The sequence below is a fragment of the Euprymna scolopes genome, chromosome 4 (genome assembly GCF_053919585.1).
Source record: "Euprymna scolopes isolate OS-2025 chromosome 4, ASM5391958v1, whole genome shotgun sequence".
NCBI lineage: Eukaryota > Metazoa > Mollusca > Cephalopoda > Sepiida > Sepiolidae > Euprymna > Euprymna scolopes.
The window spans coordinates 921,434-942,683 of record NC_136485.1 but is presented as its reverse complement, the minus strand read 5'-3'; the positions used below and the strand labels follow the sequence as shown (position 1 = coordinate 942,683).

Below are 21,250 nucleotides of genomic sequence, written 5' to 3'. Positions count from 1 at the left end.
AGTGGTTCAGGAGATTAATAACTTTCTTAGTGCTTAGGGTTTATTTTAAGTGCGTGGAGATTAGGATTATTATATATATTAATAATTATTATCTCTATAGTTTCATGAACAGGGACATTTATAAAGAGAATTTCAACATCAAGTGACGCTAGAAGTTTATTTTGTGTTCTACTGAATAAAGTATGTCTATTACATCTGCCGAGGAATTAACTCTATAACTAGGAGATAAATACGGCATAATTAGTTTATGGAAATTTTTAGATAGTTTATGACCGGTTTTAGATATTTGCGAAATAATAGGACGAAGGGGATAGTTTTGTTTTGTTTTGTTTTTTTTTTTGGTATTTTTTTTTTATTTCCGTACATATATCCCTGTCTATATTCGCCTATTATTTTGTGTAGTTTAATAGAGTTGATATGTGCGTTGTTGGCTGTGAGGTTTTTTCTATGGCCCCAATAGCACCCTATATATCCAGGTTGGTCAAGTTTCAATGGACTAGGTCCGTTGTTTTCCGAATCTTATATGACCAACTTGAAAAGTAAAATTTTTAATATCCTAATGCCTAAACCATTCATCTATGTTAGGTATGTCGATTATGTACTTCTACACGGGTGGAAATTCTACGGAATAAGAAACATATTGAATCAATAAAAAAAATGTTTTATTAATGTTGATATTTGGGGGGGGTAGTGAAAGAATTTATATGTAGAGGCGAAATAAAAAGTAGTATCTGTTCAGTACAAGATTCATAATATAATGTGATTTGAACGTCTATAGAATTGAAATACATCACAAATTCATACAAATATTTTGGCGATAGAACTCAATAAGCATAACGGTTACTGCATTAACTAGTTTACTTAGATTATTATGTTCCAGATTGAACAAAGTTTGTACAATAATATCTGTGGTTCTCCATTCGCGCTGGATATTCATCGATTGGGAATATTTTAATACCCAGCAGCAATATACAACAATTGAATGATATCATTGTGGAATGTCCACGGCTCACACTTATTTATATTTTATAAAAATTTTTAAGTGTGGATTAGTATTTTATATATTTGAATAGAATCTAATAAAAATAATCATTTTAACCAGAAAAATAAGCAATACATATGTTTAAATTGTTTCGATTAAAAGAATAAAAGGACGGTAATCTTTCATTTTTATGTTTATAAAACTGAACCATCATTTTTTATTATAGTGGGAAAATCAATGGATAAAATAAAAACAGAGTTATTGAAAGTAGTAAAAAGGAAACGTAGAAGTTAATAGCGAAACGGAGAAAAAAAACAGGGAAATGGGAAGAGTGTAGAATAATAAAACAAACAAAAGCTTAAACATAGTACTGTTTGATTCGCAGGTTATGCTGGAAAGAGAGGCACTCGATAGGTTGCACACACCCAGATTGATTCCATTGATGTTTGGTAAGATGCATAATTTGACCAGAAATATGTGGAAGGATATAATTCAAAGGATTCAAAAAAACAACGGGAACTATTAAACATTCCGGGGTAAAAATGTATTTATATAAATCGACACAAACAGAAAGTGGGGCAGTCTATCACAGACAGAAAACAAGCTGATACATTTTCTTCACCACAACATAAGTGTGAATCCAAAACTATTATTTTATAGATCATTTTATAGATCAGTTGTGTTGTGTTTTACTAAGACCGTCTTAAAAGACAAGGTGGCCGGTGGGCAAAAATAATTTAATCTGCTGACGTCATCACGGATAGTCCCTTAGTTGCTTGACACCGGTAGTCACCGTAATGTCTTGAAGTCAGTGTAATATTTCTTTTTTTTATTAAAATGCCTTCACGGTGCATCGTTCCAAATTGCCGAGGAAATTATCGTAAAGGACCAAAGTGACAATATTTTCATTTCCGAAAGATAGAGAATTATATTGTCTATGGGTTAATGCAGTAAAAAAAAAGATTTTACACCATCTCCATTCAGCAAAGTAAGTTTTAACGTGCTCCCCCCCTGTATTTAACACGATGTAACTATAATTTAATTCAATATTATCATCTTAAGTTTTTTACCATTCAAAAGAAGAAGCTTGAAATAAACTTCTAATATTAAAAACAAATTTTTTACAGCATACAAAACTAATTAAAATGCGAGACAACATCGACTCTTAAAAACACGTTCTTGTTGTTGACACACATGTTTTAAAAATCTAGCAAAAATTAATTTTCCTGAAATTTTTCAATATTTAAAAATAAATTATGCCGGCTGATAAAATTTTTAAACTTTTTTTTAAAGCTAGAAAGATAAAATTTAAAAATACTTATTTATATATATATATATACATTTATATATATATATATATATATATGAAACTAAACTAAAAAAAACGCGCGTTCACTCGTGGTCTTATATTTCATTAACGTAATTGGGTTTGTATTACTGTACACATAGATTCGAAAAAGTTGTCAAAAAACAAATATATAACAAATAAATGTTATCAAAGGCAAGATAAGTTACTTTTCTACCAAATATTTTTCATGTTTTTATTCAATATAACATGTTTATCCAGCTCGAAAACATAGTGTTTACCGATATATTCGAAAATTCAAGATGGCGTCTGATTCTCTCTTTAACACGGTAAGTTTGGGATAAGGTGTTATAAATAAAAAAAACTATAAAAAATACTATTAAAAACCCGCCGAATATATGTCAACCTATGTCACGGTAACATATATTGAGCGAGTTTTTAACAGTATTTTATCCAGTTTTGTATTTATAACACCTTTTCCCAAACTTACCGTGTTAAAGAGAGAATCAGACGCCATCTGGAATTTTCGAATACATCGGTAAACACTGTATGTTTTTCGAGCTGAATAAACATGTTACATTGAATAAAAACACGAAAAATATATCCAGTTTGGTAGAAAAGTAACTTATCTTGCCTTTGATAACATTTATTTGTTATATATTTGTTTTTTTGACAACTTTTTCGAATCTGTGTACAGTAATACAAACCCACGTATTTTAACAAACTGAAAATATGGATATAAAAAATGATTTTGCATGTTATTTTTGTTATGTGGTGAAATAATCTTAAATAAGAAACATGATTTTTTCTTTAGGTTAATTATTTTTTTACTGTGCAATACTTCATGAATTTATTAAAAATATTGTTTTTTATTTTGAAAAAATATTTTGGTTCATTTGCATCTAAAAATATTGTGGTTCATTTTGATTAAAAAATATTCATTTTGATTTTAAACAAATATTGTTCATTTTGATTAAAAAATATTCATTTTGATTTTAAAAAAATATTGTTCATTTTTATTAAAAAATATTCATTTTGTATTTTAAAAAAATTCATTTTGATTAAAAAAATAGTTTAATTTTAATATTTGTTTATTGTCTTAACTCATATCAAATGTTTTTGCTTATGTTCTGCTTCAAATATTCATAATCTTACGTGCATAATTTTCATTTAATTATATTAAATAAACTTCAAGTTTACTACAAATCAAATCGTGTTCCTTCACTTTTATAAAATGTAATTTATAAGTAATTAAAGAACGCATTCTAATCTTTAAAATCTATAATACAACGAAATATTCAATTGCTTATAATACTTAAAGAAACAACTTGTGTTTTTTTATTATTTTTTTATTATTAATATTAGATGAGTTTCAGTATAAATCATCGTGTTCTTTCTTTATTTCTTTATTTTAATTCAATTTTGAAGTTTTGTAACGCTGTCTGTAAAAATTACTGTTCATTACTGACAGTCTAAGAGTTCCACATATTATATAATTATTCTGAACATTTTAGATGACGATGATAATTTTTGTGTTTCCGATTATTCGGATTACTTTTCTGATTTTGAGTGTCGTTCTCTTAATGCTCGCAGGTGTTATATATCCACGTTCTTTTCCTTCTTCGCGGAACCAATTCCACGCTTTTTAACACCCACAAATATCCGGGAAACGCCGGGTAACCCCGCTATTTTCTATAATATAAATCTCATCTGTCTGTTTAAATGTATGTATGTATGCCTAAAACTTTCGACAAATGCGACGGATTTTCACGAGATTGGCATCATTTTGAAGCTCAACACTTCGCACACCAAATATTGAAAGATTGGCTAAAAACATTAATTTTTTCATCCTTTACTAGGCACTTTTCTACAGGGAGGAGTCGCTTTTTTCACCGATATTTTCCGTTTTGGCGATGAGCGAAACAGCAAAGACGTCACATTTTTTCACGTTCTTTTCCTCCTTCGTAGTACGGGTTAGAGCTTGCCTGCCTGCCTAATACCACTTTTTTATGGCTCAACACACACCTGCAAACACGCCGGAAAAGCCGGGCACCCAGGCTAGTTTATAGTAAACAATAATTTATAAATAAATAAAGGGGACACCATGATCATAAGTAGAAAAGGAATCTCGCTCTAACATAATATCAACTGAGCTATTAAGACATTCTAATAATATCAGTTTAAAACATTAGCATAATATTATTAAGACTTTAGTGAGACGTCAAAGATTTGTGATTCACCTTACGTTTCAAAACATGACATTTAAAGGTAATCGATAATAAAGATAAATAAACAGGTTATGCTTGTTATTATGTCTAAACCTAAACGTAGATTCCATGAACAAAGCTTCTTTCTTCGAACTACGCATCTGTGGAACTGTCTCCGTCTGCCTGCTTTCCAGCTGATTACAATTATGGTCGTGTTCAAGACCAACGTAAAAAGTTCTTGATGAGTCGTTCCCCTTAAGTAATCCAATTTTCCAGATTTATACTACTAACGATCCCTATGACATTGTCTCATTGGCTACTGTAAACTCTTTAACCCTAATCCTCGAGTGGCCTCTGGGTCTTAAAATACAGTTTAGACGATCTGATTGCAATATTCAACGCTTGATGTCAACGTTTTGTTACTTTGGCATTTACGATGTCATCAATGATCTTCCGTTATTGACATCATAAAAGATTTCCCGACACATTCCATGTCTGTTTAAGCGGAGGTCTTCGCCCATTCTGACGCGAGATAGAAATGAAAACGTTGTATGACTCGAATCTACTTTTTGTGTACTTAGCCTTTTTTGGCTAGGAACAAAGTGTAGTATTTTGTTCTCGGTCAGTGAAGGAGAAATCCTTCATAACTGGGACAAGTATTATGAGTAGTATCCCTTTTTGGGAGCTAGATTTTTTACACATTAAAAACCAACCTTGTGTTTTATTTTGCCCTCGTAGTGGAGTCAAGTAAATAGGTGGGTAACCTTAGATTTTACTCTGATTTTAACTTCTGATATTGGGTCAAAATAGCAATGATCATGCCTATGGTTTATTAAATAACCACTTACTTCTTCCTCTGTGTCAAGGTCTGGATATGGATCTCTGTTATGAGCCAATTCCCACATAGTAATACCAAACGAATACACGTCGCAGAGGACAGAGTACTTTTGATCGTTTTCCCCTGCAGTCGGGTTGCGAAGAACTTCCGGTGCTGTCCAACGTACAGAAGATGCGCATGCGCTATATGCTTTCTGACCTGTAAAAAAAACATAAATTTATTGAATCACGCGATTAAAATTAAATAATAGATTTATACAAATTAAAAATTATATAAAATATTTTTAGTTGTCCATCCAAAAACACGACTTAAACATTTTACATTAATCCTTGAATATTCATATGAGGTTTTTAGTGGAATAACATTGGTTGTTAATTAAGGAATGTTAGGAGGATGAGAACAGATTGGCCGTGTCCGGGCACATCTGATTAAAATGAAATATAGGATCAGAATAGGATCACCATCTCCTAAGGAAAACACCAATATATCAACTAAAATATAAATCAGTGTTATTTAAAGGCAACATTAAAATATTAATAAAGTTGTTCGGCATACTGGCCTTTGCGTCAAATAAAAGAAAAGGTATTCTCTTGCGTACGTAGTTACATAAATTAAAGGGTCATCTTGTAGCCGCCGGGCCAAACCAGAGTTCAATAAAACGCAAGAAATTTCGCGTACATGCAAAGTAGAACTGACATGCAATTGCTATAGACTACTATTTTATTTGTCTGTTACATTTTATTTTACTATGTGCTGTAAGGTTTGAAAAATTATGTTAGGTTGAAGAGAAAGTTCTTGCGGAATTTGTAATTTTGATTTAAAATGATGTATTTTGAAATAAGTTTTCGCTATAATGCTTTTACATTATATATCATTTTTAAGGGCGGTTTTCCCTCTATCTAATAGTTTAAATTACAATCGTTTTAAAATAATTGTCTTTCTTTTAGAACGTTAAATAAAAGATGAAAAAAAAACACAAATTTGCACAATTTTCTTATTTTAATTAAAGCTAGGATGGAAAGCTGTTAAAACAGCTCACAATATCAACGAAGGATTTGGTCCATGAACCACTACTGGACACACAGAACAACTGTCGTTTAAGAAATTTCATGGCGGCGATGGGAGTTCAAAATGATGAACGTATGGTCGGCCATCGGATGTTGACAACGATCAATTAAGCGCCTTAGTTGAAACTAATCCATGCATAACTGTTCGAGATCTTGCTTCTAGATAAGATGTAACATCTACGACGATTTCGAACCACTTGAAAAAGATTAGAAATACAAAAGAACATGTTAAATGAGTGTCTCATGAATTTAACGGCAACCACAAGAAATGCTGTTATGGAGTGCAATATTCCCTTCTTTTACACAAGAACGATCTGTTGTGACTTGCGATGAAAAGCGGGTTCTTTACAACAACTGGCGACGCTCAGCTAAGATGTTAAGCGCCGACTGAGCTCGACACTTCTAGAAGCCAGTGTTGCACCATAAGAACGTCATTATGAGTGTTTGGTAGTTTGCCACGGGTATCATACATTACAGTTTTTTAATGCAAGCGAAACCATTACGGTAGAGAAGTACTGTCAACAAATGGATGAAACGTATTAGAAACTTCGACAACAACACTCAGCATGAGTGAACGAGAAAGACTTAATTCTCCTCTGCGACAAAGCCCGACAATGCTAAACCGACTCAGCAGAAGTTGAACGAATTGGGCAATGAAACTCTGGCTCATCTTCCATACTCTCCAGACCTCTCACCTACTAATTACCACTTTTCAAGCATCTCGACAACTTCCTTCGTTAGAAATGCTTCAAAAACCTAAGCGATATTAAAAACGCCTTCAGCGACTTCATCGCTACCAGAACGCAAGATGTGATTTATATTACTGGCATGAATACACTTATTTTGCGTCAGCAAAAGTGTGTTGATTATGATGGTTCTCATTTCGATCAATAAATATTTGTTTGAGCTGAGATATGTCCATCTTTATTTAAAAGTAAAAACTGCACGAACTTTCTTACCAACCTTATAGGTTATTGATCAAGCATGAGCGAAATGCTACCCCTTTTCCTTTAGAGTTTGGCCCGCTTTATGTTAAGTAACTTTCTCCACTTCACGTGGCTTCACGTGGTTTATCACGTCCTCTTTTATAAAACATGCCGCATCTCTTGTCTTCTTCTCCTAGTTTCACCGGAAGCAGAGAGAGCACACTTTTTGTTTCCTTGAGGTGAGGTTGTTTATAGCATTACTATTACATAATCTGTCACAATTAAACTTGAAATTGACTTTTGTTTTCATTAAACGTGCAAATTGGATAGACGGATCCTTAGTAAGGATGTTAATCTTTCCCTTAATTTGTCGTAGCTCTTAGGAATGACTCGTTGCTCTGTGGTTAGAGTACTTGAAAAAATTCAATTGTAAAAGTGATATTCTTCTGAAGGTTGAAGGTTCAATTCTTAGTGTGGACGATCGATTAATACAATACAGATAATCGACAATTTTGTATGAATTTTGTTTCCAAGACACGAAAGGATGCCATGCAGGAAACTTTTTTTACGTAAATATCTTAGAATTAAACGAATTTAGCCTCATATTACTTCTTAGTTTCAATGAATTGAAATGCAGTGAGGCTTACGCAATATATCAGAGCTCATTAGGGATTGCTTCCAATGAAACTTTCGCCGTGGTTAGTGAAAACTGTACGTCTCTAACGCTATTCTTTAGTCGCATTGGACAGCTTGGATCTAAGTTTAATCCTCGGCTGACAGACAATATTTGAAAAAGATTCCGTCGTAATTGGTTGAGCACACTCGTAGGAATTCTGTAATACATACAAATAAGGCTAGGATCAAATTTCTGCAATCTCTATTTAAATACTTTTTTACCCGACGTTGGAGAAAGGGAAGAGCGAAAGAGGCAGATGAAGATATGGAAAGAAATAGACATTTTAGTTAAAGTTTAACTATTTTACTAAACTCACAGATTTCTGATTAAAATAATCTTAATAGTACTCAATAGTAGTATTACCATAGTCGTGATGGAATTTCTACTTCACCGGTTCTTATTACTAATAATAATACGGAAATATATTTATACCAATAACCCACACAGAGACGCCCATTTTAAATTCATGCTTGAAATCTTCAAATTAAATGCATTTAAACTGATGATAAATTGTTGGAATGAAACACGGACCACTTTTTGTAGCTTACTAGCCACACCTCCGTCTCGTGTATGATCGACAACACTATGTCGTTTTAGGTGTCAGTTTATACATATATTTTCATATAATTGTAATGTATAATGAAATTAAATTATCAAAGAGTATATCGTTAACAAAGCATAACTTATCAAGATAGAAAAGGCTCAACACTTTTAAATTAAATATATTAAACAAAAGATGAAGAATAAAAGTTATATATGACTTTATTATACCATCAAAGCAATAAGGAAAATGCAGGGGGAAATGTTAATAAAAACCTATTTAGGCAATGGTATTTCGAAGCTAAATGCGTCTCATCAGAAGAGAAGTAGGGGCAGAATTATGCAAAATGTAAATATACATAAAAATTGGCTTAATAACATTTAGATTGGAAATGAGGGTAAAGTTATAAGATATTAAGATATATTAAACGTAGGTATAAGGGAAAAGCATTTTGGAAAATGAAAAATATTAAAAAGATAAACAATATCACTGTATATTATAAATGGTGTATATATATATGTGTGTGTGTGTGTGTTTATTTTTATATCGCGACAATATAAACCCTATCTTTATGAAAGCTATACAATTTAATTAGGGGTTTTGTGTATTGATATTCATATTTAAAAGCACTTTTTCAATTTATTTAAAAAGAAAATACAACTTTCTTATATATGGGCCGTGAAATTGGACTAATCTGCAAAAGATCTAGCAAATTTGCATATTCTTTTTGACATTCATTTTAATTAATTCTCTATTAGTATGGGTTTTTTTTCAGTTTTATGATAGGAAGGTATTCTTTAGTTATCTATTATGTGTAACTAGCATTTCAGCGCGGTGTTAGAATGTGTCTGTTGAGCAAAAAAGTGGTAGTAGGAAGGCAAGCTCGAACCCGTACGGCAAAGGAGGAGAAAAGAACGGGGGAAAAATCTGACATCTTTGCTGTTACGACTACCGCCAAACCGGAAGTGACTTATATTTAAATAAAAGCTAGACAATCGAAAGGAGAGGATGACTTTCAAAAATATCGGTGAAAAAGAGACCCCCTTCTGTAGGAAAGTGCCCAGTTGAAGGTGAAGATATTAATGTTTTTAGCCAATTTTTCGATATTTGTCGAACTTCATAACTATACTGATCTTGGTAAAATCCGTCGCCTCTGTCGAAAGTTTTAGGCAGACATGCAAACATATATACATACATTTATATATTGGTAATTAAAATTTTTCGATCCCACCCGATTAAAAAGCTTGCCCTGTCTTTGAATATCCTTTATGTAAAATTTAAAATGTTTAGACCAGAAATTGTCTGAGTAATTTGGTAGAGATCGCAGACGTAATTGTTTTAAACTTTGACCTCTATTATGTCCCCTTAACATTTATTGTTTTGTGCTCAAATACAGTTATTATGTTTTATCCATGTCCAAAGAACCTATATCTAAATTTTTAAGTGTTTAGACCCAAAATTATCGAAGGAGTGTGGTAGAGTTCTAAAAGGTCAAATCGTTGAACTTTGACCCCTTAACAGCCAAATTTCTGGCTGAAAATCGATCACAAAGATTTTCTCAGATCTCAGTACCCTGTATATCAAATTTCGAGTCTGTAGACTTAAAATTGACAGAGTTATTACGTAGGGAAATGTACACTGACACACACACACACACAGACGCGTTCACATTTATAGATATACTAGCATTTCAGCCCGCCGTTGCCCGGGTGTTTGAATGTGTATGTTGAACAGAAAAAAAGTGGTAGTAGGAATGCAGGCTCGAACCTGTACCGCGAAGGAGGAAAAAAACGGGAAAATAAACCTGATGTCTTTGCTGTTACGACCACCGCCGAACCGGAAGTTCTCAAAGGTCAGATCATTGAAGTTTGACCCATTAACAGCCAAATTTCTGACCGAAAACCGATCCAAAGATTTTCCCAAATCTCAGTACACTGTATATCAAATTTCGAGTCTGTAGACTTAAAATTAACAGAGTTATTGCGTAGGGAAGTGTACACAGACACCCAGACACACAGACACACAGACACGTTCACTTTTATAGATATATAGATAGATTATATTCATGCAGATATTCTAAATGATTTAAGCTTGCGTAATATTTGCGTAAAAAGGTTATAGTAAACACAAACCTCTTTCAATATATATATATTATGTTTGAAAATTTTTGCTTATCAAACTTCTCTATCGGTTTTGGTCTACAGACATGAAACTTAATATATAGGATATCTGAACGCATGCGAAACTTTATATTTGGGTTTTATCCGGGGAAAAATCGGTGAAAAGTGTAGATATTTAAAAATATGTAATTTACGAGGCGAAGGTCGAACGATGGCATTAAGAATATGCATGCGCAACGTAATAGCTATGTTTTCATTTATGCTTTAGCCTTGCGTTAAACATGTTTTTATAGGTCAGGCATTAACTTCAAGGAAAAAAGTAAAGTGTAATATTAACGTTTTGGTTTCGATTCCCGTAGATTGCACACTAGTCATGTTTTTAACTTTTGAAATCATTACTATATATTGGGTTAATATAATATAATAATAAATACGAAATATGCATTAATCAAAATATATTTAAGCGTATTTTACGACCGAGCAATGCCGGGCGGCCTGCTAGTTATTATACAAAATAAACATTTTATTGCAAGCAGATCGTTTAAATAATCTTTTTTGTATTTTCAAAGTTATGAGCGTTTTTACGCATAAAAACGATGTTGTTTTTATATTTAATTGTTTTTCAAAGCGGTTCTCAGCTCTTGAACACAAAAAAGTTGCGAAATAAAAATGAAAGACGATGAAAAACTAGAAATTTGTACTTTACGCTGCGTTGATTTCTTTGAACAATGTTCAAAAGAGATCATATGAATTACTTTTACTGTTTATGGAAAAAGAATGTAGTTTTTTTTTATGTTTTAATATTTGTAACGCATTAGCGTTCATTTCAACCGGCAAAAGACAAGACGCAATCGATTTCAATAATGTATAATAAATGTTTAAAAACTGAAAAAATGTATTGAAGGGTAAAAAGAATTTTATTATTAATAGTTTTCATAATAATAAAAATAGTTGAAACGAAAATAATAGTAAATAAATGCAGTAAAGTAATAATCAGAGAGGCGGTAGCACTCTCTATATAGGGATGGCCCGTACACACCTATATACGCCTACAAAACAAAACTATCCAAATCTCAACTAAAATCAACTTATAAGTTTCAAAAAGCACATATTCTTACAGAGAAGCGTCTTACGAATCCAGCGAGTGTCAGAACGTCGGTTAAAATGTCAAAAGAGAGCAAAAAAAAAAGGGTACAAAAATGGGCAATTGTTCTTCTTTCTTCTTTCTTCTTTATTCTTCTTCTTTCTTCTTTCTTTTGAGACGATGTATCTCGGTGTACGAACGGTCTCTGACAACAGTTCAAGCATCAATCGACTGCTCTTTACACGGAGAAGTGCAGTGACCCATCGCTTTTTAGCTAACTCCATAATTAAATAAGATTACGTGTAATAACAAGTTTTAAACACTATATACCCAATGTAGACAGACCACTTCGAACACGGAACTTCTCTCAAAAGGGATAGCTCCAAATAATACACCGGATGCTCACAGACGTTCCAGTTTGCCAGTGGTCTATATTTCTTGGACGCTGAATATTTGAGGTGAACGTTAAGATGTTTTCTTTAAACAGTAACCCACCAGCGTTAATGAAACCACGAAATCTTTATCTCCGTTGATCAAAATTGTTGTAAGAGTAACCTATCAGCACGTACCACGTCAAAAAACAATGTTATAAAAACAAATAATTCTTCAGATTTTGGACTGTAAAATATGTACAAAATGTCAATGCTGTGACCAGGATTCGAACCTAGGTTAGCACGGCCACAATGTGGGGTCCTAACCTCTAGACGATTACGGATAACACTGACGTCTGTCGCTCTTGGCAGAAAGACACATGACTACTGTCAAACTATTGAAAAATAAGGAGGAAACTTGAAATTCTCACGCATGCGCAAAAATACACTATAGCAACCATTGCTAAATGCAGCTGAATCTCTTCGCTCGCTAAGAAAAGTAGATCAGACCAGTTCTTCTAAGAACTCACCAAACGCCAAAGGAAATAAGTTAAATTAACCGCAAAAGAAACTGCAAGAAAGTCATCTTCTAAGAACTCACTGGAAGCTGGCCAAAAAGAATCAAAATCCAAGCCCTAGCCACAAAAATAACTAGATATTGTGGCTACTATACACAATCTACTAATAAAAACAAGTAAGTTTTCTAAAATAAACCAAGTAACCTCACACTGTCACTGATTAGGACTTCATATCAAGATAACAACTACACTATTGGTATATATACCGTTCCACACTTTAACTATTGATGACGGGGCAGTATCTCAATTCTACGAGAGTTGTCTTGCTATAAGATAAGTGATATTATAGTAAGATACACATAAGTGTTATATGTTTACATTTAATAAAAAATGCCAAAGTCAGCACGTAGTAAAAAAGCTCAGAGAAATATAGACTATGAAAAAAACAAAGTCAAGGTATTATCTGAGCAAAAAGAATACTATCAGAAAAATGCGGAAATAATAAAAATTAAGTACCATGCAAATCCTGAGGCAAAGAAGGCTGCCTCACGTGCTGACTCAAAAGCACGGTATAACAGGGATCCCGAGGGGAAAAACTGCCTCACGTGCTCTTTATAACAAAGAACCAGAAAAAAAGAAGGCTGCCTCACGTGCTGACTCAAAAGCACGGTATAACAGGGATTCTGAGGAGAAAAAAGCTGCCTCACGGGCTCTTTATAACAAAGAACCAGAAAAAAAGAAGTCTGCCTCACGTGCTGGCTCAAAAGCACGGTATAACAAGGATTCCGAGGGAAAAAAGCTGCCTCACGTGCTCTTTATAACAAAGAACCAGAAGAAAAGAAGGCTGCCTCACGTGCTGACTCAAAAGTACGGTATAACAGGGATCCCAAGGGGAAAAAAGCTGCCTCATGCACAAAATATTATAAATATAAATATCAAAAACTGCCAAATCTTTGCCAAAACGCCAAAGAATGAACCAAGAAAAATTTAATAGTGAAGGTATGAACATTTTAGAACTTTATAATACTCTAACTGTTTTATCAGAGAGGCGGTAGCACTCTCTATGTAATATAAAACCGATGGAGGACCAAGAGGCAACTCTTAAGGCCCAAAACCCAAAGACCTAAAACCCAGCAAGAAGCGACCTGCTACTAATGGAGGCGGCAATGAGCCGCCTCCTAAAAAAGAAAATACGATCATGGACGTAAGTTTAAAAATAAGACTGTAAGTAAAAATACTAATTAACAAGAATAAAAAAAGCATTGGAAATGCAAAAGGATATAGGGTTGGTATGCCAAAAAGTATACAAACAAGATAGCTATGAATGGCTAGGCACATGGAAATAGAATTGCATCCAAAGTATAGCCCTATAGCTTTTTACAATCGTAATTATGGCACGGAATGAAGATTGAAGAAAAGCTATAGGGCTATACTTGGGATGCAATTCTATTTCCATGTGCCTAGCCATTTATAGCTATCTTGTTTGTATACTTTTTGGCATACCATCCGTATATCCTTTTGCATTTCCAATGCTTTTTTATTCTTGTAACAATACAAATGGTTATAATATTAATATAATAACATTGCTAATAATAATGATATTATTAATGATAATAATAAAAATACTCATAAAATAAAAATAACAATTATTATTATTATTATTATTATTGTTATATTATTATTTATTATTATTATTTGTCATTTATTATTATTCATTATTTATTATTATTATTATTATTATTATTATTATTATTATTATTATTATTATTAAGAGATGTTGCGAGTTTGTCTCTGATGTATCGTTATTTTCATGGAAAGTGTTCGAATGAGCTTCAATCTATGGTCCCCCCTCGCCAAACTTTCACAAGAAACACTCGTCTAGCTGTAAACACTATCAATAATTCCCCCCACTCTTTATATGTGCCTAAACCTAAACGTAGATTCCATGAACAAAGCTTTTTTTATTAGAACTGCACGCCTGTGGAATTGTCTTCCGTTTTCCTGCTTTCCGGCTGACTACAATATGGTTGTCTTCAAGTCTAACGTAAATAAGTTCTTGATGAGCCGTTCCATATAAGTTATCAACTTTACCAAATTTTCATTACTAATGATTACTATAATGTCCAATTTCTACTGTACACTCTTTAACCCTTATCCTTGAGTGGCCTCTTGGCCTTGATAATGTGGTGATGCCTATGTAAAAAAAACAAAAAAAAACAACCACAATCTCATAGTAAAGCGTACACATATGAGTGTGGTTATTAAACACAACATTCTTCTTCCACAAAAGGTAAAAATAATTCACGTGAACTATTTTGAACATTCTTGCAAGGAATAGAACACTGCCAAAATACAAATTTTCAGTGTCTTTGAGCGTCTCTTTTGTTTATTCCGCTACTTTTTTGTGGGCGGGAGTGGCGATCTGCTTGAAATCAAAAAACCGTCTTAACCTTGAAATTACTATTCAAGAAGCATACATGGACATCTTAATTTACTTCACTTATATGCTATATTAAGAATGATAAAATGGTATTTCCTCATCTATGGCTGAGTGAAAAAGAAATGAACAGGATTAAACTGTCCTGGGGATTGGAAATAGTTTTCTCACATCCTATAGTGGTGAGTATTAGTTTTTAATAAAACAACCAGTTATTTAAGGAACTGTAATATATTTTCTTTTCTACGAACTTTTTCACTGGAAACATGAAATAATGAATAAGAAAAAGAACTGACTTACACACGCATTCTTCTTTCCTGCATTCTTCACGTAGGGGTTGCAGTAATTTTGTCACTCCAAAGTCAGACACCTATATAAAAACATAGACAACGTTCAGCAGCATTGGACAAACAAGAATCAAGCAGAAATGCCAGTGGCACTTATAGAAAATGCAGCGTTGATCATAAAAGAATATTTTCCGTTTTATTTGGATTCTCCGAACTACTGTTCTCATCTTGAGTCTAATTTTCGCAATGTATCGGTTGGTGTAACCTCTGGCAATTTTTGTCGAACTCGGGAGTTTGGAGGGAATTTCGAACGGAACCTTTTTATACTTCACGGATGGTGCTGTGGTGCAGTAGTTAGAATAGTTGGAAAAATTCAGTTGCAGCAGCAATATTCTATTGAAACTTGAAGGTTCAATTTTCCGTGTCTGGAAACGTCCAATTGCGAGTTACTTAGGACCTCTATCCGGTCACGGCTGATAGAACGAGAACATGCTACCTCCGTGAAGTAAATAAAGGGTTCTGTTTGAAATTTCGTCCAAATTCCCGTATTCGACAGACACATTTCCGAGTTCAATAAGATAGACCTGAAGAAAGTCGAAGGTTGTATCGATCAAAACATTGTGAAAATCACACTTAATTGGGAAAAGTAGTCCGGGGAATCCGAATAATACAAATAACCAGACTTCATCTTAAAAGTTCAGAAACTTAAATGATGACACAAAGTGACCGAAAGATAAGCGAACACAACTAGTATGCGCATGTTGTAAATAATGGTGGCTGCGCGCGGGAACGAACCTGGAACTATTTGATTTCGAGTCGATGGTCGTAATTAAGCAAATGAGCGTTTCGCGCACTATAAATGAGCTGAAAAAAAAAGAATAATATTGTTGCTCGCAGAAATGATTTTTGAAAGAGACGCTACGCAGGACCCCCACGTTGACTGGTACAGTAGCAAAGGGACAAACAAACAAAATAAATAGGAAGACAAACAGGAAAACAAATAAAAGTCCGACTCGGCATCTTTTCTTTTGCAAATGAAATGGCTCTATCCGTGGTTCTTTCAAAATAATGCATTTCATTATAGTTCCAAAGGTTTTCGTGCACACACGTGCTGTTCAAAAACCATGTCTTCTGGTCACCTCGTGCCGGCCTGACCAGCACTTTCAGGCCTTCGTTTTTACACATCTATCTTGTCTGGTAGACACTTGGCTATTCTCCTCATTGTTCTTTCCTTTTCTTGTGACGCAAGCACCTGCACATTTGCCAATTTACATACATGCTTTAACGGCTGTTGCTACTAATGTTTTCTCGAGCCAGCCAGCCCTCGTCTGCTGCTGATTATCTCGCATGTACCCATGCGTGCTCTGTTACATATAATTCTTTTGAATTGAGGGGAGTAATGATGCTGCTGTTGTTGATGCTGAGCATAATTTCTGATGATTTTTTTTGACATTTGTTTCAATATTTTTGTATTAAGAATTATTTTTAGAAAGATATCGGGGGCTTACGAGGACCGTGAAGAGAAGAAAGAAGAAACAATGCGGCAACTAGTTAGAATACTGAGAACTGTCATGCTGTGCGTTATTTCAACTCTAAATAATTGACGTACACTAAAATAGTAATTAATAAACCAAATATCTTTTTCATATATATAATTATATAATTAGAAAGCAACTTTATATTTTATTACTAAAACTATCACGGAGAGAGATATCGAAATTCGCATCTCAAAAGTATGGGATGCATTGGATAAGATGCGGTCAGTATCGACTTCAAGGCTAATCGAAAATTGAAACGGCAGTTCTTCAGAGCAGTAGTGGAATCTGTCTTTGTTTACGATGCTATAACGTACTAAACGATCGGAAAGAAAGCTAGATGGCGTGTACACTCGTATGCTATGAATAGTGTTAAATATATCTTGGTAAGATCATCCCCCGAAGCAGCAACTTTATGGCAACCTATCGGCTATATTTACTATCATCAGTGAGCGACATCTACGATTCGCCGTTCACTGCCAGAGAAGAAAGCAAGGGCTGCGAGAAATGTATTGCTGTGAACTCCACAGTACGGGCGTACCAGCATAGGACGACCTAGATCTACGTACATTCTGAAAATTGCACATGACGCCAACCGTTATTCTGAAGATTACTGGCAGCTGATTGAAGACAGGAAAATCTGGAGAGAAAGACTCACATTGGTCCGGGCAAGGAGTCCGACCAGACTAAAACTTTAATTAGTACGCATTGCTTTTATCGCCATAAGCCAAGTACGTCCAAAGATGGAGTACTGCTGCCATATCTGGGCAGGAGCTGCTAAAAACAGCCTATCCTGCCTTGACAGAATACAAAATAGACTTCGTGGCTTAGTGGAGGATGCCTCGCAACTCCCACAAGAGAGACGTTGCGAGTCTGTCTTTGTTTTATCGTCACTTCCATGGCAAGTGCTTGTCTGAGCTCCAATCTCTGGTCCCTCCTCGCCAATCTTTCACGATACACACCCGTCTACCTGAAATCACTGTAAAAAAAAAATTTCCACTCTTTATCTATGCCAAAACCAAAACGTAGATTCCATGAACAAAGCTTCTTTCTTAAAAGTGCACGTCTGTGGAACTCTGTTCCGTTTGCCTGTTTCCCACCTGACTAAACCCTGGATGTCTTCAAGTCCAACATAAACAAATTCCTGATAAACCGTCCCCTTAAGTAAGACACTTTATCAAATCTCCAATACTAACGTACTGTACACGCAATAACCCTTATCCCCGAGTGACTTCCGGGCCTTGATAAGTGGTGACTACCTTGTAAAAAAAAAGTATCGGAAATAGGAAAAATCCGATCTCAAAAACAGTCTGTCTTTCTTATGAATAAAAAAGAATTTTTACAAGGAAATATTGTACGTTACACCTGCCATGGGAGATAAGAAAATCTAAGCTGATCATTTCTTCTTAAAAACAAAAAAAAAACAGGTTAACTGACATCTGAAGATATAGCCTAGTGGTAGAGCATTATACTATTGATCGAATTATCCCCTGTTCAAATCAGGTGTATCTCACCATTTTATTAAAAATGAACTAATTAATGAGTTCAACTAACGATAAAAGAAGACACCATTTAAAATTGCCGCAGATCATTTCTTCGTTTGTATATTTTAAAACTAAATATTAATCAGACGTTGCTTTTCCTGGGCACTCATCGTCAAGCCCAAATATCGGCTACCGTGATCTTGTAAATAAACACAGACGCAATTTGATGAGTGACATTATCACTGTTATTTTATTTATTCATTTATTTATTTATTTATTTATTTATTAGCATATTAGTCAACCGGGAAAATTATTCATTGTAATATATATTATTTAATAGCGTATTGATCTATAATAATATATATGCAATGTGCATAAATTAAAATATCATATTTAAGCGTACGAGCGGGTAACGCCGGGTATCCAGCTAGTAATAATGTGACCCAACCAGCCACGTTAAAATGTGATTACCCTGGAGGAAGGATTACAGAGAGGTAAATTAGTTAGGTTGAAACTTGCTAAAAAAAGGGGGGGCCAGTAAAGTGGAATTGGAGCCCTTTTTATTTTAATGACAGGTCCGGAAAACGTCAGATGACGTTATCGCCGATGTAAAATACATTTTCTTTGTAACAGAAAAAAAAAGTTGAATTTATGAAACAATAAATTGTAAAAGTAATTAATTGGAGACACAGGGTGACACAAAAAAAAAAAAAAACAGAGGACATTCAATTGTTTTTCCGAGAATTTTACGGAGAAAAAAAGACCAAAGACCTTAGTGTTTTGATGTTATGTTTTGAATATAATAAACTAGTTATGACCAAAGTTTTATTTCATTCGGACAAAACACTAAGAAATGGGGCCTAATTAGAGTTGGGGCCCGTTTTTTGGGGGAGAGGTCTGTATTAGCGGATGTTTAGTCTCGAGCTTGACCCCGGAAGTAATGTACGGGCTTCCAGGATCGTGAGACGATTGTTGGTGAGAACCATTATTGGTAGAAAATGACTAATAGATTGAGGTGTATGGGAGAAGTAACTAAAGAAGTACAAATTAGGAAAAACCAATGGTTACGAAATGGACGATAATTGGTTAGCTGGAATACCTAGGCGTGTTCCGACTCACCCCAGACATGCATACTTAAGTCAGTGCAGAGCATGAAAAATGAGAGTTTGCCGAGTTTTGACAAGATTTTTTGCAGAAGTTGCAGCCAGTTTTGACTCGAGGGAACAGTCTACCGCTCCTACACCCGGCTGTTCGATAAACACTCGTCCTTTTGGCGATTGGAAGCAAGAAATTGGTTATTGAAAAACTCACTAACTTCATCATCTCTTGAAACTACCAGAATAGTATAAATACTTTATTTCTTTTTTATTATCCTATGAAAAACTGTACGTATTTATTATTTTCTCTGTTGTAAATAATTCATTTCATACGAAAACAACGCCGTTGTTGTTGTTGTTTTTGTTGTTGTTGTTGTTATTATTATTATTATTATTATTATTACGTACAAGTCAACTTAAAAGACAGAAAAACAACCAAGTTAAATTGCCTTTTTTAGCAGAAGAAATTGAATACAAGAGATCAATAACTGTTGCATCCAGCGTCATATACACCCTGCCTGCTTGGACACGAATGGAGTTGTGTTGCATAACTTTGCTGGGCGTTCTAACCATCTAGAACTACCATTGTAACTACGTGGTAACAGTGGACTTCATCATGTTCCATATAGTCCGAGGGAGGATGTGTTGTCACACAAAATGTTATAATAAATTATTATTTACTTTTCAGCTTGATCAAAACTAGAATAATGTTTTAAAATCATCTAAGAAGATGAGATTATCATCAATATTTGGTCTATTATTAACTTCCAAATAAGTGTAATTTAATTAAGGGTTGTCGTTTTGCATGCTGACTTGTAGGCAGATATCTCGTTCAATTGCATTACCACATTTACAGAATTTTTTTCTTAATTCAATGGAATTTTTTTTAATTTGCTTTATTTTATTCATACCCACTCTTGCTCTATTTTATTCACACTTTGTTCTTGGCAGGCACGCATAATTAATGCGCGTTATCTGTCCTTGGTCAACACTTAAACAGGAAATGTCATGCTAAATAACACCAGCAAACCAGAAGGGGTGAACTAGGTGTCATGACAGAACAAGTCATTACATAGCTGCTGCTTTTGTTAATGATATTTTAAACCAAGAACGACAGGTGGGTAATTTATAAAATGGAAGGGATTAGGTTTTCAAATGTCATTTAGGCATTGTGACATCCCACGGCGACTAGCTCTGACTCGATACAGAAATAGCAAACATATATAGTCTCTGGTGTTATAGTTGATCTTGCTCGCTTGAAGAAGTTGTTAATTTTATTTATGTTGTGTAAACAAACTTCTTATCTTTTATTTATGTAAACTAGCGAGACCCATGGAAATTCCACATGGGCATCTTTCATATGCAATATATACAAGCTGGGCATTCTGTGGACGTTTATGAATGGAGACTCCGCGATATTATGGTAGCCCTTTCGTTAAAACTGTAAAATTATTTATCTAAGTAATCTAGTTCTTGTAGTGTCAGAATATATCTGGTTATTACGGTTTATCTCGAATATCCTTATAGAAGTCTGTGACATATTTTCATTGTATGGACGCCCGGAGCGAATGGAAACCTCACGATATGATTATACCATCATTAGACAAAACAGATACTATCCTTAGATCCTAGCCAAAAGACCAATAAGGTATTTTTAGTTTCACGCACGACCGAAAAACGGGATCATTTTTTGTATTGTATTTGTTTATTTACACTACGTCTTCGGTGATCGGGAGATTCTATTTATTAAAATAGAGGATAGAAAGTGATAACA

General features: G+C 34.1%; 1 protein-coding gene across 1 annotated transcript in view; it reads right to left on the bottom strand.

Moving 5' to 3' along the window:
- LOC145266413 (uncharacterized) overlaps positions 1 to 21,250 on the bottom strand; it is a 445,667-nt gene that overhangs the window by 123,556 nt on the left and 300,861 nt on the right. Inside the window, exons 11-12 of the mRNA XM_080122081.1 lie at positions 15,374 to 15,443; positions 5,344 to 5,531 (exon numbers count right to left, since the gene is read on the bottom strand). Of these exons, the coding sequence (XP_079978207.1) occupies positions 5,344 to 5,531; positions 15,374 to 15,443 (258 nt within the window). The remainder of the gene's footprint in view (positions 1 to 5,343; positions 5,532 to 15,373; positions 15,444 to 21,250) is intronic.